This window comes from Felis catus, chromosome E1 (assembly GCF_018350175.1).
Source record: "Felis catus isolate Fca126 chromosome E1, F.catus_Fca126_mat1.0, whole genome shotgun sequence".
Classification (NCBI taxonomy): domain Eukaryota; kingdom Metazoa; phylum Chordata; class Mammalia; order Carnivora; family Felidae; genus Felis; species Felis catus.
In genome coordinates this window covers 56,124,005-56,141,586 of record NC_058381.1, presented here as the reverse complement: position 1 = coordinate 56,141,586, position 17,582 = coordinate 56,124,005, and the positions used below count along the sequence as shown (strand labels likewise).

General features: G+C 41.8%; 1 protein-coding gene and 2 long non-coding RNA genes across 7 annotated transcripts in view; 1 reads left to right on the top strand and 2 right to left on the bottom strand.

Moving 5' to 3' along the window:
- UNK (unk zinc finger) overlaps window positions 1-17,582 on the bottom strand; it is a 32,966-nt gene that overhangs the window by 13,276 nt on the left and 2,108 nt on the right. For 2 of the 5 annotated variants that reach the window (XM_006940593.4, XM_019818262.3), the window contains exons 2-5: window positions 15,470-15,724; window positions 15,003-15,167; window positions 14,818-14,894; window positions 402-611 (exon numbers count right to left, since the gene is read on the bottom strand). In XM_006940593.4, the coding sequence (XP_006940655.2) occupies window positions 402-611; window positions 14,818-14,894; window positions 15,003-15,011 (296 nt within the window). In that variant the 5' untranslated portion in view covers window positions 15,012-15,167; window positions 15,470-15,724. The remainder of the gene's footprint in view (window positions 1-401; window positions 612-14,817; window positions 14,895-15,002; window positions 15,168-15,469; window positions 15,725-17,582) is intronic. The other 3 variants (XM_003997161.6, XM_006940594.4, XM_045044836.1) reach the window with 2 other exon arrangements.
- On the top strand, window positions 1,585-4,806 carry LOC123381984. Its single transcript, XR_006589679.1, has 2 exons — window positions 1,585-1,873; window positions 3,787-4,806. It is a non-coding gene; the product is annotated as an uncharacterized LOC123381984 (long non-coding RNA).
- On the bottom strand, window positions 6,246-7,908 carry LOC109494465. Its single transcript, XR_002149371.2, has 2 exons — window positions 7,722-7,908; window positions 6,246-7,635 (listed from the first exon to the last, which is right to left on the bottom strand). It is a non-coding gene; the product is annotated as an uncharacterized LOC109494465 (long non-coding RNA).

Sequence of the window (17,582 nt, the reverse complement as noted above, 5' to 3'; positions counted from 1 at the left end):
GGGGCAGTTCAGTGATTTGTACCCATAGACCCCCGACAGTGCTTCCCGTTACCGCCTCTGCAAGGTTCAAACAAGCAGGGTCAACAAGCGTTCCCGCTGTGAGGTCCTCAGGTTTGCCCTTTCTATACTTCTGCTTAGCAGAAGAGAAGCCTGTGTAGGGTTTCTGAAAAGTGGGTAAAGAAGAGGCCTCCCCCAGGGGATGGCAAGGTCTGAGCCCAGGTCCAGGCCACAGGAAGGTGTGCCACGATGCAGCAGTCTCCCCAGAAGCAGCCTAATGGCTGGCTTCTCAGACTCTGCCTGGCCTATTCTGAGGGCGTCTGACCCAGGAGACATGAGGCTCCTCTGAGGGCAGGCGGGGGGTGGGGGGAGGGCTGAGGGGGAAAGAGGCGGGGGACACTCACTCGTCGCCCTCCGGGCAGAGGCCCGTAGCCTCGTCGTACTTGGTGCAGTAGACGTCGGGGCTGTAGTTGAAGGTGCCGTCCCGACGGCGGATGGACCGGCGACGTCGCTGGTTCACGAAGTGCCAGTGGAAGCAGGTGTAGGGTCGGTGCTGAGTGCATTTGTGTTGCACAAAGAGTGGGCACTGCTCCGTGCGGAATTCCTTCAGGTACCTGCAGGGAGAGCCCCCACGTAGGGTGGGCCAGGAGCAGAGACTTAAGACCCCTGCTTCCGAGCAACAAGTTAGCCACCAAGTTCTCTGAGGGCCCTACTCTGGGGTGCTAGTTCCATTAGGACACTAAAAAAAGGCCCAGAGCTAAGGGTGGACCTTAGTGTCCAGATCCTTCCCAGCACCCAGGTCCCAAGGCAGCCTGAAGAGCAGGAATCATAGGCTACAAGGGCCCTCAGCAGTCAGCTAGCTGTCTGCCGGGTTGCCGGCGGAGGGCTTAATCAGTGGCTTAGTTCTCTGAGGCTTCTAAGACCAAACCACCGATCGCAGACAAAGGGCTGCAAACAAGAACAAGGGGGGCCTCTCCCAAACTTCCTGCAGGGTCCTCTGTGCCCAGGTCTGCCTGCCGATCCCTGGAGGTCTCACCTGTCCCAGGAGCGGGGCTGGGGCTCCAGGTTGAGGGCTGGGGGGGGGGGGGGCTGATGCTTTGGAGCTGAAAGCCCAAGTCACGGAGTGTTCCCTCTAAACTACTGAGTCAGAAAATTACTGTCCTGTCTGCCTACCTTCTCTCAGAGACACTTCCTAGCACTACACAGGTGTCTGTGAAAGAGCTCCTTTTTACAGCAGCATCTGAAGAGACTCCCCCTCTCAGCCTTGCCTGCCCCCAGTACTCTCATACCTGAGCACCTGCAGCAGATGGGGCTGTTTACGTCCTAACCTGGGGATCCGGGGGCACTGTCCTTTGGGCCTCCTTCCAACCTTTGTCCCTCTCCTCTGCTTTTCATGTAATGCCCAAGACATCCCAACACGTCACCCTCCCAGGCACTACCCAGTGGAGGGCCCCAGACCCACTTACCCCCTTACAGAAAGAACATGCCATCCATCTGTGCTTTGCTCACTCTACGTATCCAGGTGGAGGGTTTCTTAGGCTTGGGGGCCTCTACCTGGGGGGGGGGGGGCACTGGGGGCAGACAGCGCAGTTTTCTTTATTCGTTCCCTCAAGCCCTAACAATGCAGGCAATAAATGACCTGATAAGGGGCACGTGATGCCAGCGAAGAAGATGGTTCCAGAAGGCACAGAAGACTGTGTGCAGAAGAGGGCATGGAGTGAGGAACAACCTGACCTGAAGCAACTGTCCAGGCCTGGAGTAGCGCCTGAAGCTAGAAGGCACCAGATGAAGGCAAGAGGGTCCAGCCCAGGTCTTTGGCTCAGGCCAGGACACCTGGGGCCTTCCTTGTCTGGGCATATGGAAGGTGTAGGGACAGGTAAGTTGAGGGCTGAGATTTTCCAGATAGGTTTTCTTTAATGCTTTAATGAAATGTGCTGAAAAATCCACTCAGCCTTGAAGTGTGATATGTCCAGGTGTATGTATTGGGCCAGGGGAAGCTGGAACTGGGTACTCCCTGAGGAACACAAACAAGGATTTAAGGGGCAGTAAAAATTCAGAATAGAGTCTGCTGTTCACTTGGCACATATCTAATGAGCATCCAGTTGCTACAGGCATGCTGGTAGGCACTGGGGACACCAATGAAGAACCAGGTCCTTGTCAGCCCATACTTTTATGGGAGAGACATACAAGTAACAGGCAGAATCAATCAAGTGTGGAAAAGGTGATGAAGGAGGTTTGCTGAGGGTTCTTTGGGAGCCCAGAGCAGGGGCCCAGGCTGGGACAGAGGAAGGGAAATGGGGAGGTGTTGGTGGATGAAGAATGTGGGCAGGGCGTTTTAGGCAAAGGGCTAACTAAGTGTGAGCTCAGAAAGAGGATGTCTGGGTCCAAGAGCTCCAGGCACATTTGTGGGATGTGAGTAGATGGGACAGGAACTGGAAAAGGGAAAGGAGGATAAGGTGAGGTGTGGGAGGAGCCAAATTGCAGGGACATCATCTCTGGGCCCCAGGGACATTGTGAGACACCAGGCAGAAACCTGGAAGTCTCCCGAGGGCCTGATGTTCTCCTGTCCCTTTTGGCATTGGAACACAAGACCTTTCTTCCTGCCTGGTTGGACAGAAAGCGGCACCTCATGCTGCACACATGTCCCAAAACCTGGCCCTAAGTTGGGATACCCATCCTCCAAATGACTAGGCTGATCCCTCCTGGACAGCACATAGTCTATCTGACTCTGGACTCACTAGGAGACCAACTCAGGAGGTGACCGATGGAAAATGGGAGAGGAGGAAGCAGAGTCTAGGGCCAGGAGCAGAGAAGAGTGAAGGTGGTTAGGAGTGTCAGATTAAACACAGGACACCCATCTAAATCGTATTTCAGATAAACCAAATTATTTCACAGGGCATAGTTATACTAAAAATGTATCCATTATCTGAAATTCCAGTCTAACATCCTGTGTTTTTATTTGCTTAATCTGGCAACCCTGAGTGGTGCTTGTCTGCTTGGTATATCAGTGCCTCAGCGAAAAACCAGGGAGGCAGCCAGGGGAAGGACTCTAAGATGTGGTCACCCTGACTTTGGGCATAGTCTGTCCTCTTTGAGAAAAGAGTCCTGGCAAGGCTGCTTGCTTGGGGCAGTCATGTCCACAGTGTCACACACAGAAGCCACGGCTCCACAAGGGCTCTCAGCCTGGCAGGGATGCCACAGAGGACAGATACGGAAGCAACAAATAACCTTTTAAGTCATAGGCCAGGGACTTGGTACCTTTTAATAAACTAGTCTCTTTGCTCCCAGCCTCTCCCCTGTCCAAGTTAAGCTACACAGCACTCATTATATTCTTCAGAGAGCACAAACTTAATTCTCACTTTGTTAAAAGCCTTTAGTCTCCCCCAGGAGCCCCGGATAAACACCAACTATTCAGCCTGGCATTCCAAGCTCTATACATCTGGCCCAATATTTTTTCCCAGCCATAGTTCCCTTGATTACTCTCCATTCCCCTGCTAAAACTGGAGTCCTTGGTGTCTTGCAAATAGAGCTTTAATTTCCCTGCTTTTGGTCATGTCCCCTTCCTTACCTGTAGAAATCTTTCAAGGTTGAATTCAATGGTAAGAAACCTGATGTCACCACCTCCATGACACCCTCCTTGACTTCCACCTATCCTCCCCATTCTGCCCATATCCCCAGCTAAGTTATACTGTTTTTCCAACATTTTCTCTAGATACTTTTGTAGCCTTTATCCTGCATTGCATATTAACATTGTGTGTATTTTTCTCTACTATTTTTTTCTTTTATTAGATTATAAAATCCTTGACAGCAAGTAAAAGCTAAGTACAGTTTGCTGAATGAATACAAGAAATGAGGTCACAGAAAGAGCAAAGCCCACAAAACAACAGCAACAGCTTTGGGATGCTGCCAGCAGGCAAAGCATTGAGAGCGGAAAGCCTAATCCTATGCCCTCGTGAAAAGTATCACACTGCAGGAAACCCGTAACTCAGCAGATAGGGCAGTTTCCTGCAGAAAAGCCCCTCATGAGAAGGGGCTGAGTGACAAGATTTAGTGCAGGCAGAGAGCCCACCTTCAACCAACTACAATCAGAGGAGAGAAATTTTTAACCTTTTGCTAAAGTCATTAATGGAACTGTACTACCTGCTACCTAAGAACTAAAACGTTTGGTCAGAACTTCCCACTCTCCCTCTCCCACTCTGACCCTGTGCTAACCGGCAATGCAGTACCCAGAAAGCAAGGAGAAAACCACTTAGAGATCACTTTTCTATTTTCATGGATTAAAATGAAACAAATTTTCAGTGGAAATGCGTAACTATCGCTGTTAAGTACCAATCCATCTCATCTTAAAGGTTTGAAAGTACAAATCTAAGAAACGAAATATGTTGAAACTTACTCTTTAATACAACCGGTTCCCAGGAAACCCAAGAAGTCCTGGGATCTAACGGAGGAAGGCAGACACACCAACTACTCACTCCCCCCACTCCCATCCAAGCTCTGAGGAGGGTACAAGGCCCCCAAGACTCAATTCTTCACACTCTCACCTCCCAGGAAGACCTCCACTCAAGGGTAAAAGCAGTAACATAGAATAGTTCCTAACTGCAAGGCCTCAACGAGCTGCTACTACGGCCAGAATGAATCCAGAAACCACACAGGCCTTGGGGAAGTAAGAGCTCTGAGACAAAGTCATGCCTTCAACTGGTAGAAGGCTTGGAGGGACACACAAATGGTCAGAGCTTCACCTTTCCTAAACAGTGCCTTCCTATGTGCCCAATTGGGAACTAAGCTTAAATAAAAGCTATCTTTCACTTCTTTTCAGGACATCACATTAATTATCCTAGTTATGGTTTATTTATACATGTAAAAAAAATATGATGAAAGTCACATGCCCACCTACAAAAAATTTGGAAAGTGGAGAAAAGGCAAAAATTGCCCTTAATCCCATCAATAAAAATGTTAGCCTTTTGGTAATAAGTTTTCTCTCAGTATTTTTACAGATTTAATCATTATGTATCTACCATATTGTTAAACTGCTTTACACAACTATTCTTTTCTCTAAAAGCTTTCATTTAAAAAAAAACTTTTTTTTTTTTTTTTGCTTTTGTTATTTTTTAGTGTCTATTCATCTTTGGGAGAGCATGAGTGGGAAAGGGGCAAAGAGAGAAGAGGGCAGAGGATCTGAAGTGGGATCCATGCTGCCAGTTGCAAGCCCGATGTGGGACCTGAGACAAAATCAGACGCTCAACTGACTGAGCCACCCAGGCACCCCAATTTTTATTTTTTAAGTAGGCTCCATGCCCAGCATGGAGCCCAATGCAGGGCTTGAACTCACGACCCTGAGATCATGACCTGAGATCAAGAGTTAGATGCTCAACCAACTGAACCATTCAGGTGCCCCTAAAATCTTTTAAAATCAAATATGTGTATCCACTTTAAAAAAAAAAAAATTAAATACTGGGGTACCCGAGTGGCTCAGACGGTTAAGCCTCCGACTTTGGCTCAGGTCATAATCTCTTGGTTAGTGAATGTGAGCCTCACACTGGGCTCTGTGCTGACAGCTCAGAGTTTGGAGCCTGCTTCGGATTCTGTGTCTCCCTCTCTGCCCCTTCCCCGCTTGTGCATGTGCTCTCTCTCAAATATAAACATTAAAAATTTTTTAAAAATCAAATACTTCCAAGGCTTACTGGATTATTTTCATTTTCCAAAATTCTAAATAACAGAAAAAAGCAGGCTATTGGAAATCTAAATTTAATCACTTGCCCCACTAAGTGATAGCACATGAGGGATTAACAAGACGTTATATCACTCTAAAGGAGGTGATGAATCAAGCGCTAAACTGCTACCAGTTCAATTTCTAACTAAACTTTAAATCCTATTCTAAGTTTTCTCATTTAATAGATTTATCAATTTGGGTGTTTCACTCTCTTCTGGGGAGAAGTGTGAGGAAGAATTAATCTGAATACACCGAAAACTATCAGAGGTGACAGAAAGAATATAAGTTTAGAGGCAATGGGGAGAAACGAGCTGCTGTTCTAATCCAAATCTAGTCCCCCACTGCTTGTAGAACAGTGTGTTTGTGGTCTCACTGACTCTACCTGCCTACTGCCACTGACCTGCTCCCTTCCCCAACAACAAACCAGACTCTAGAGCAGGATCAATGAACTTTTTCTGTAAAGGACTAGATAGCAAGTATTTTAGACTCTGAAGGCCAAGAGGCCAAATCGAGGATATTATGAACTAAGGCAACGAGAGAAAAAACAAAACTTCCATTTTTATTGATGAAAATTCAAAATATAATAGTTGGCTACAATAAAGGTCTAATGAGACCAGATTTTGGGGGGTGGGTGGAATAATATTTGTAAAGTTAAGGGTCCCTCGCATCAAATTGGTTATAAATGTTCCTCTGCTAATGCAGATTCTGTAACAAGATTTTATATATTTCACCTTTGAAAATGTCTTTTCACATAGATAGTTATGGCCAAATGCCGTTATCATTCCACAAGCATGATTTTAATTGAGCATATTCTTCTCTTAGAAGACACTTGTAGGATTATATTGGAGTCTTGATATTTGCCTTTTAATCGCTTCCATTTGAAGGTTTGGTGTAAACTCCTTAGTTGCACAGGTAAATGGATTTTGAAATACGAAATTTCTTTTGCATTCACACCGAGCTGCAAAATCAGTTAGAACTGTAGTTTTTCTTTAGAAATCATATCCACAGGACCTTTGTGTAGGAATGTAGATCTTGCCTTTGTTTCAACTTCTGACAGTGCACAGGAAGTATATAAAGTAACTGGACGTGACTCAAACGTTAGTAGTCGAAATGACTGAACTACAGTTTAAGGTTTGCAAACAAGCTGTTTGCCCTGTAATTTTAGGTTGAATTCGTTAAAAAACCTTATCAAGTCTGCAGCAAAAGCCAATTTCCAAAGCTATTCAGTGTTCAGTAGTTGAGAATGATTCTTCTCATTCAGGCAAGTTTCGATGTCAGCCCTGAACTCAGAAAATTACAAGAAAACTTCACCACTGCTGAGCCATCAAACTATTGTGTGGTAGGGCATCAGAATATTCAGTTTCTTTTTCTGACAGAAATTCATGGAATTGATCATGGTGAAGTCCACAAGAGGGAGTGAAGTTCACTGCTGATTCTAATGGTTCAGTAACACATGATAGATTCAAGTATTTTTCCCCAAAGAACCTGATGAATAATATAATGAATAACCAACCACAGGCTTTAAACACCTTACAATTTCAGAAGCTTTGCAAATTTGTCCAGTGAGGTTTTTTTCTGCTCCACAATATTCTTACCACCATCAGTTGTAACAGATATCAGCAGATCATACCTCAGGTTGTCCTCAGTTTTTTGAAAATATTCTCAGCTGTTGTTGTTTTAAATAGACTATTCATCGATGCTAATTCTTCAGTCACTTCAAACGAGACATTGACTCCATGAAGAAACCAAGAGTAACAGTAGGATCTGTTGACTCATCTAGAGCCAAGGAAAACCACGTGAAATCATTTGCCTTGTTTTTTGACTACTGATACTGCTCCCAAGGACTTCAACATTTTGAGAAATTGTTCTTGTCGAAAGGCTAACACTTTTAAACAAGTTTGTTTTCTCTAGACATATTTCTTCAGCTGCTGCAATCAAACACAATTTAATTAATTCAATATTGGTAAATGACTTCCCTTGCTTAGCTAATAAATGAGCCACTCGGGAAACTTACTTCAGTTGTAGCCTCATTTTCATTTTTGTGAAGAAATGCTGCTGTGATGAAACAGTCCCTTTAAAATTTCTTTTTTTAATGTTTATTTTTGAGAGAGAGAGAGAGAGAGAGAGAGAGAGCGAGCGAGCGAGCAGGGGAGGGGCAGGGAGAGATAGAGGAAGACACAGAATCTGAAGCAGGCTCCAGGCTCCAAGCTGTCAGCACAGAGCCTGACGTGGGGCTCAAACTCACGAACTGTGAGATCATGACCTGAGCCGAAGCCAGGTGCTTAGCTGACTAAGCCATCCAGGTGACTCAGTCCCTTTAAAATTTCTAATTTTTCTATTGCTTCTCGGCCTTTTGGCTAAGATCAAGTGTAAAATTTCTAATTTTTCTGACCATTGCCTTTCTATGAGTTGGGATTATTTTGACAACTATTTAGTCTGGTAATGTTAATGGATGGGTCCTTTCAGCACAGCTTTTTTTTTTTTTTTTTTTTTTAAAGTAATTTCTACACCCAACATGAGGCTCGAACTCACAACCCGGAGATCAAGAGTTGCATGCTCCACTGACTGAGCCGGCGAGGCACCCCAGCACAGCTTTTATTAAAGACAGCTTTGCCACCTAGTTTGATAACAAAATAATTCACACTCTACTGTGCCCTAAAGACATGACATTCAAAGTCCATTTTTCTCTTCCTCTCTCGTTCTGACATAATTGGTAGGCACTGGTAATAAAGAATAAATAAAACATTTTGATATGCTGATACACCCAGTACTGGAAACGCTGTCAAGTTATAACTGTTGTCACTGCAACCTATAGTACACGGAACAGAAATGCCAAGCAAGCAGAGTGCCACATATGGTCTCTGTCACACTGCTGCATCTTGCAGCGTAAAAGCAGCCATAAACAATACGTAAACCAATAAGGAGAGGGTTCCATTAAAGCTTTATGGACACTGAAATTTCAATTTCATATAATTTTCATGTGTCATGAAATATTCTTTTTCAACAATTAAAAATGTAAAACACATTCTTAGCTCACAGGCCATACAAAGGCAGGTGGCAGGCTGGATGTGGCAAACGAGTCGTAGTTTGCCAACCTCTGCTCTGAAGAGTTGGAATTCCCCAACACACCATAACCCTCCCCTCACATCTCGATACTTTCGAGCATATTACTCCCGGTGTCTGGATCACCTTTTTGGCTTCTTCTCCACGTGAGGGTTCCCTGCCCCTGCCCACAGGTGTTAATCACCTTCCTTCCATGTTTCCACTGCAATGTATGAATACAGCCCATATAGCCCCCACCATAGTTGTTTGTAGCCATGTCTACTCATCTCTGCACCTCTGCAAGCTGGCTCACAGCAAGCGTTCCAGATATGTCTGTCTATCCAAGAAACAGCCAAGCTGTAAAGCATCACAAATGGTACAAGCTTGGTCCATAGCAGCTATATTCTAAACCCAACAAAACCAAGAGAAGCAATTCCAATCTCTGATTTACATGCTTCTCCTGGCAATTAAGGAACCAGTAACTTCTCTAGCTACCTTCCCCACAATGTCTGTACAGCCTTGTTCTTCACCCTGAACACTAATTTTGAGATCAGCCTCACATGCAGACTAGAAAAGCAACCAGTGAGATGGCTTGCCCTGTAATTCCTAGGAATGTGTGGAGCTCGCTAGAGATGCATTAAATCCTTTTTTTGTTTCCTCCAAAAACTAAGGGGTATTATGATGACTATTTGGCAAAAACTGGGTACTTAACTAAAGATTTATTCAGAAAAATAATAGAAGTAGATCACCAGACTATAACAGGGGGAAAAAAACTAGAAGGAAAAATACATCCAGTATTATTGATTTTAAGGGTTACCTGGACTCTTTATTGAATTGGGATTGCTTTTAGAACAAAAAATTTAAAAAAAGCTTTTGGAAACGTAACCCATCATATTAACGACAACTTGACAGAGAATCTATCCTGACCCCAAATTAGATGAAAGATGTTGCTAATAAGCCAGAAGAGTTCCTTTAAGTTAAAAGTGAACTGTGGTAAATATTTTTGCAAAGTAAATCACTATTTGAATGTCATCCAGCTTATGATGTGCAGAACCTGATTTGGACACATATGCAAAGTGGTTAGATTTGAGTAAAACTGCAAATAAAATAGTGACGGCCTCTGGAGAAGCAATAGAGGAGATGGTGCAGGGAGACCAGATTTGCTAAAGGCTTGATAAAGCTCAATATCCATAGTGAACAACAATATGTGAGCCAAACAAAAAGGGGGCAACAAGCCAAAGACTGGGCCAACAGAAGAAACTCCAGACACTGCCACTCACACCCCCAACCTGGAGGTCATGACCCTGGAGGGCCAGGAGGAAGCACTTGGTCCTGGAGAGCCCACTACTCTCCTGGCCAGTCAGATGACTGTTCATAAGCCTCACATGGGGAATGTGATATGCACACATTTCTAATGAGCCACAAATATTCATCTTTATTACAGCTAGTCTCCTAAACACTGAATTGCATCTTTTTTTTTTTTAATTTTTTTTTTTTACATTTATTTATTTTTGAGACAGAAAGAGACAGAGCATGAACGGGGGAGGGTCAGAGAGAGAGGGAGACACAGAATCTGAAACAGGCTCCAGGCTCTGAGCAGTCAGCACAGAGCCCGACGCGGGGCTCGAACCCACGGACAGTGAGATCGTGACCTGAGCCGAAGTCGGACGCTTAACCGACTGAGCCACCCAGGCGCCCCGAATTGCATCTTTTTCAAGCAACATACCATAGAAACATAGAACAACCATATGTTCAAACATAGAAACAACAACAACCATAGAAACAGAATCTTAAAAAAAAAAAAAAAAAAAAAATATTGAAGAAGAGGACCATTGTTTGCAAGTAAGCTCTATGCCCAATGTGGGGCTCGAACTCAGGACTCTGAGATCAAGAGTCACATGCTCTACTGACTAAGCCAGCCAGGCACCTTGTTCTTTAACATTCTTTACTGAAATCTAACCACAAAGTGATAGGATTCTACAACTAACAAAGGAAAGAAAAAACAAAAAAAATCGCCAGTCATTGTCAAATAGTACACTGTAGTATGCAAAGCCTCAAATGATACTCATCTGTAATCTAGTTTCCATATTAATATTACCCCTACCCATACAAAATTCCTAAAAAATTTTAGTCATAGAGGTCATAGACCACGGCTTATCAGAATTCTTCATTTTTAAGTTTGAGAATAAAATATTTAATTCCAAGGTGAATACCTTAAGAGTTGTTAAGCAGATTAAGAATCCTAAATTACTATCCAAATATGCATACGATCATACACACACACACACATTTTACAATTTGCTGCAAATCTTTAATTTTTGAAGAGCTTAAGATAAAGTACTAACAGTTCTAGATTAAGTGTTTATAAGGATATATATACACATTCTGTTCTGACACCAAACATAACCCAGAAACCATCCAACCATGTAACAATAACCTTACCAGTGGGAGCTGCCAGAAAATGGCTTTTAAAAAACAAGACCAAATAAAGCTAAAACTTGGCTGGCAAATATTTGGACAATTCTGAAAAAGCACTATACGGCTACAGACATTTGGTTTCCAAATCTGAAATGATCCTGGTTTAAAACATTATTCAGGCAAATAAAGTGTCTGATGAATTTCTGAGTGTGTCTGAACGTTCAATGTAGGCTTTTGATTCTATACCTGGCTTTTAGCCAGAGCAGATATCGTAGGACCTCAGAGCCAGTATGACCCCTCCTAGATACAACAGAACTGTCCTAACATACAGAAACATACACAGGAGCCTACAATACAAGTGCTACAGGCACTTAAGCAAGCAAACGCTTTGGTTCCCAGGTGGGGGAACCATTCACAGGTAAATAGTTGCAGCGCATTCTTCATTGGGAAAGGTCTGACACCAGTGAGCCATCCTGGCCCCAAGAACTAACATGAATGATACAACGTTGGTGTGCAACTAGTCCTACATGTCCCTGCTTCCTATGATTGTCTCCTTGGCCTAAAGATTTTGGAACTGGTAAAAAAAAACTGAGAGAAAGTTCACAGAAGGTTCACTCACATCACTGATTTTGTAGAATATATGTGAGGAGTACTGGAAACCCTGGATCATTCTTCCCTAAGTAAGAGAACACTGTGACTTGATTCAAAGTTTTTCTGTACACAGCTGGCCTAAAAAACCCTCCCATTTGATGAATGTTCTAGCATAAACGTTTGAATTGACGTGTTATTTTGTAAACTTCCGCGGAACAAAGGCTTTGGCCTGTAAGAGCACATCTGTTTAGTTTTAAATACAAATCCATTGTGTAAGATACAGGTAGCCTGATGAAGGCTACACGAAGAACAGCAACTGAAGTAAAATTTGAATGGATATGGAGAACAGGAGTATACTGAAGACAACAATGACCCACATGTGCCCTAAGAACTGAAAAACCTATTTAAAAAAAATTTTTTTAACGTATATTTATTTAAGAGAGAGACGGCATGAGCGAGGGAGAAGCAGAGAGAGGGAGACACAGAATCCGAAGCAGGCTCCAGGCTCTGAGCTGTTAGCAGAGAGCCTAATGCAGGGCTTGAACTCATGAACTGTGAGATCGTGATCCGAGCCAAAGTTGGACGCTTAACCTACTGAGCCACCTGGGGGCCCTCTGAAGAATCTACTTTAGTGTAGATGTAGCTAAAGATGGCACTTGGTTAAGGCTATTGAAGGAGGTAGCAATGAAACTGAAAGCAGTAACTTGGGCTTGTCAAATATTGATAAGAATGGTACATATGCTGTGCTAAATGCCATGCGCTGTTTTAAGCACTTTACATATATTAACTTAGACCTCGTTAACTCCACAGGGCAGGTACTGGTATCCTCAGGAAACTGACATACAAAGGGGAACTCACTTGCCTAAGACACAGCTAGTAAGTGGCAGAGCTGGCCTTCAAACCCAATCAGTCTTGCCCTAGAGTCAGTACTCTTAAACACCATGCTGTTAACTCTGCTTCCCTTAAATGAGCTAGAAAGAAAAACAAGAGTAACAGCAAATATGCATAAGTGGACTCTCCAGAATCTGTTCAAAATATGTCAGGAAGATTTTGACAGGCCATAATTACAATAACCAAAAAATAAGTTACTAAAAATAAAAATCAGGGTGCCTGGGTGGCTCAGTTAAGCATCCGACTTCAGCTCAGGTCATGATCTCGCAGTCCATGGGTTCGAGCCCCGCGTCAGGTTCTGTGCTGAAGCTCAGAGCCTAGAGCCTGCTTTGTGTTCTAGGTCTCCCACTCTGACCCTCCCCTGCTCGTACTCTGTCTCTGTCAAAAAGAAATAAACATTAAAAAAATTTTTTTTAAACATAAAAAAATAAAAATAAAAAAAACAAAAATGTGAACTTTAACATGCTCTACTAAATATTTAGTAATTACCTTATGTATTCATTATAAAATACCTTTTTAATTTTTTTTTAAAGTTTATTTATTGGGAGAGAGAGCACACGTGCACAAGTGGAGGAAAGGCAGAGAGAGAAAGATATAGAAAGAATCCCAAATGGGATCCCACACTAACAGCACGGAGCCTGATGTGGGGCTCAAACCCATGAAATGTGAGATCATGACTAGAGCTAAAGTCTGATGCCTAACTGACTGAGCCACCCAGGTGCCCCCATTATAAAGTACTCTTAGTTCAGTAATAAAATTTAAGAATTAGATTTTTTTTAGATAAGAAAATACAGGTACAGTTTTCTAATTTGTCATGTTTTGACAGACTAATTTACACAAATCCTAATATGGCAGGCTACCAAATACCTGGCACTTCTAAGCGGTGAAAGTTACATCAAAAAGAGATAGTAATGTTCTTACCAAAATGAAAACAAAACAAAACAAAACAAAAAACTTAGGTGTAAAAACTAGTATTTAAAACTTTTAAGTCACAAAACACAAAGCCAAAAGTTTTCATCCCTTCTTTCCTAAGTGTAACTACCTCTCCTCAATGGGGGTAGTTTTGGGAGTAGGCCAAAATTTCTGAGGAAGATGGGAACGTGGGCCTTTCCCCTCCTCGTCAGAAGTCATTTTGTTAAAACTTACAGTGGCCGTACAATGTTTCAAATACTAGGAGAAACAAATGAGTTCACTTAAGAACACAAAAAGCAAACGGTGATATAAAGATTAAGGAAAGGAAAGAAACATTCCAATAAGCTCAGATATGACATGATGATACTGTCACAGGTCTGAGTATCTTCTTTATCTCCTAAATAAATTGAGCCCCCAACAGGAAAAAGATCACCTCACAGAGAATGCTATGAGATTTTTAAGTCGCTAGACTCCTTTCCATCTTCTCCTCCTCATCAGCTCTTGATACTGCTGTCAAATTCTACACACTGGCAAAGAAAAAAGGGGTGAAAGTTGAGGGATTGTATAGAGAAATAATAAAAAATTTGTGATTATTTGAACTAAAATATTATAGCTATTAATACAATTAAAAATGCCTAAAACACATGGCCTGCCCTTAAAGAAAAGTCAATGTGAACATTAAAACAACCATAAAGTACCTGAGAACGTTATTCGTTACTTTTCAGCAGAAGAGCAACCCTCTCTTCTACCTCCCACCCACTTTGTTCATTTTTACAAAGGCACTGGGAAAAACGTGCTTGCTCCTTATAATGGCTGTCAATTCAGAGCCAATTTGAAGTACAACTACCAACAACTAGGAGTCTCAAACTTGCTGAGTATTCACTTCTCCACAGACTCAGAACAGGGGGGCATTCACCTAGAATGGATACACAGGGACTCAGCCATTGAGAAGGCTGGAAAAAGGGCACCAAGGAGCTTTTCACAAACTGCAGGCTTTCCCATACCAACCGATGCTGCCAAGCCCTGATAGGCCATATGAGCCTGATAGATTCTTATATGCTGGTTTTTACCCCTTTTTAAAAAATAATTGAGATATAATTTACATAACATTAAAAATTCACCATTTTAAAGTGTATGTCTCAGCGGATTTTAGTATATTCACCATAATGTAGAACTATCAGCACTACCTAATTTTAGAACATTTCCATCACCCCCAAAATAAACCCCATACCTATCATCATATGCACTGATTTTACCCAAACTTTCTCCGCAGATATTCTGTGGCCCATGCAGGTATTTTAAGATGGCAGGCTGGGGTGAATCTACACAGTATCTATACGATAAGAAAACAAAAAGGCTACTGAACCCAAATTCTTGGCATTTTTAGCAATCAGACTAATGTAATTTTTATATATTGTCTAAGAATGGCAGAGAAACTTACATTCAACATCCATCTTCACATAACACATTAGTGTGCCCCAAATTCATCCAAGATGTTAAAAGAAGGGAAGACAATCTACTAGGATTAGCCACAACTGTCCATAGTTGCAATTTCAAAATACAGAAGATGCAAATGTGGGAAAACCTCCTTTAGTATCAAGCATAGCTGGATTAAAACAAAACAAAACAAAACAACAACAACAAAACGAAAAACTTAATCATTAAGCAAATACTGCCCCGTTTGGGAAAATAATCCCTACACCAGTCCAGTATTTAAAGTAATGTAGCTTTAAATGCAACCTTACTTTTATCATTCTTGTGACCTAGAGCCTCTCCTAATGAGAAAAATAACCTTTAGGCAAAGGTCTGGCAGGAAAGCCTGCAGATGTGTGGTGCTCAGGCTGCTGCAGGGCTCTTATTACCTAAGTGAGCTCATGGCTTCTAAGACACACAGGAAGGAGACCTCACCTTCAGGCATCAGGGTGTTGAAAGCGGGAGGAAGTAGGTCCACGAGGGTGTCTTGCTTTTGTGCACTTATCTGGGGTGCTATTTCCAGAGAAGGAGCTCCTTTATAGAGTGTGCCCAAGATGGATTTCTCTAAGTTGCTCTCAGAGTTGTCCAGCTGCCCTCACCAATAAGTCAGTCTTTGTAGGTTGATAGAAACCACCAGTCAAAGCAGATGCAAATGGATTGTGGGGAAGCCTTCTTTAGTATCTAACATAGCTGGATTAAAACAAAAAAACTTAACCATTAAGCAAATCTTCACTTTAATCATTACTTCAGATCATAGCAAATATCAACTAGGTGCTATGCTTGACTCTACCCTTAGCATGGGCACTTAATTCTCAATGGGGATATTGTGGGCTTGACTGATGGCCACAACGAGCTCTTAATTTTTGTCCTGTAAGAAATTAGTTCTACTTGATAAACAAGTAAACAAGATACAGAAATATTTATTGGTAATTTAACTCATGCTTGCTGAGGTTGCTTAGCAACACTTCCAGTGACTTCTGTTGCACAACAAGTCGCACTCTCCTAATGTATTTACAATTTTATTGCAATTTGCAATAATGATTTAAATACAATTTCATTTCCTGGATTTTCCAAAACACAGTCAGATGCAATCAAGTGAAGTCATGACATTTATACAATGTATAAATTAACAAATTTGCCTCAAAATAGTTATGTATGGAAATACTGCTACGTTATCCTTGTTTAAAGATGCCCAGGGAACAGTCCTAAGTTAAAATGACACGTGGCTAGATGAGGTCATAAAGCACTTATCCTCTGTCTACCTAGAAGAAATCACCCAGTGGCCAGAAACTCCAAGAAATCGTCACTGAACTAGAATTTCATTTTCCCTTACCCCAAAGGTATTAAGAAGTCTGAGAATCAACTGCAGGTGAAGGAATCCAAAAACGATCTAATGTCTTTAAGGCTTACAACCTCTTACAGGGACAGAATAATGAGTCAGAAACCCGGTTATTTTGGAAGGCAGGTTTTTTGGTGATCTTTCAACTGTATACGTTTCCTTTTTATTCAACTATATACTTTTAATAATGTAACTGTTATACAGCAAAAAGTCCAAAGTTAGGTAAATAGTAGATACATTTTGGAACCTAATTGCTCTGAAATTTCCCGTTCTTAAATCTGCCTTTATAAAATTCTACTACAATATACAAGATGGACTTGTTCTGAAAATAAAACAAATTACCTAGCAAGATGTCAAGCAGAAGAGGACTACTACGTGCACATTATCCTTTTACTGCATGCTAATCAAATGCTTGAAGCTGTACAAAAGAGTTAACTAATATAGGCATTTTCTAAAGGGTAGGATTCCTCAAGTCTAGCACAAGTGCCTACCACACCAATTTGCTAAAAAAATTATTTCAAAGTTTTTCTTAAAGCAAGGATATTCACAAATTTAGAGGAAAAAAAAGTCCAACAAAATAATTATTCTTCAAACTATGTCACGAATAATCTTCTTGGTTTAGGAAAGATAGTTTAAACTCCAGGACTTTGTGGGGGCAAGAAGACAAGCCCACGGAAAGGCAATATTTGTTTTTGGTGGATTCAACTGTGTTTGCCAAGATTGTCTGCCATTATGATGAATGGCACTCAATTTTTAAAAATTTTTAAAGTTTGTTCATGTTTAAGCAATCTCTACACCCATTATGGGGCTCGAACTCTCGACCTCGAGATCACGAGTCACGTGCTCTTCCAACTGAGCCAGCCAGGTGTTCTGAGTGGCAATTTTAACACCTATTTCTTCCAGATTATTGCATATCACATAATCTCAAATAATATCAGGCACAAAAAATACACAAAGTTAGTGTACTTTATGTCCAAGTTTGAAAAAGTAAAAAAAAGTTAAATACAGACATTTAAAAAAACAAAGGGTCTGTATCTGTATTCCACAATGGGATCGATGCAACATAAGGCCATATTCAGATTGGTATAAATTCTGGAAGTTCATGCTTATGAGGAAGAATTTTTAAAAATGCTGGCCAGCTCAAAATTTTAAAGCAAATATTAAAATAAAAATATTCCTGTATTCTAACCCCCAGGGATAACAAATGGG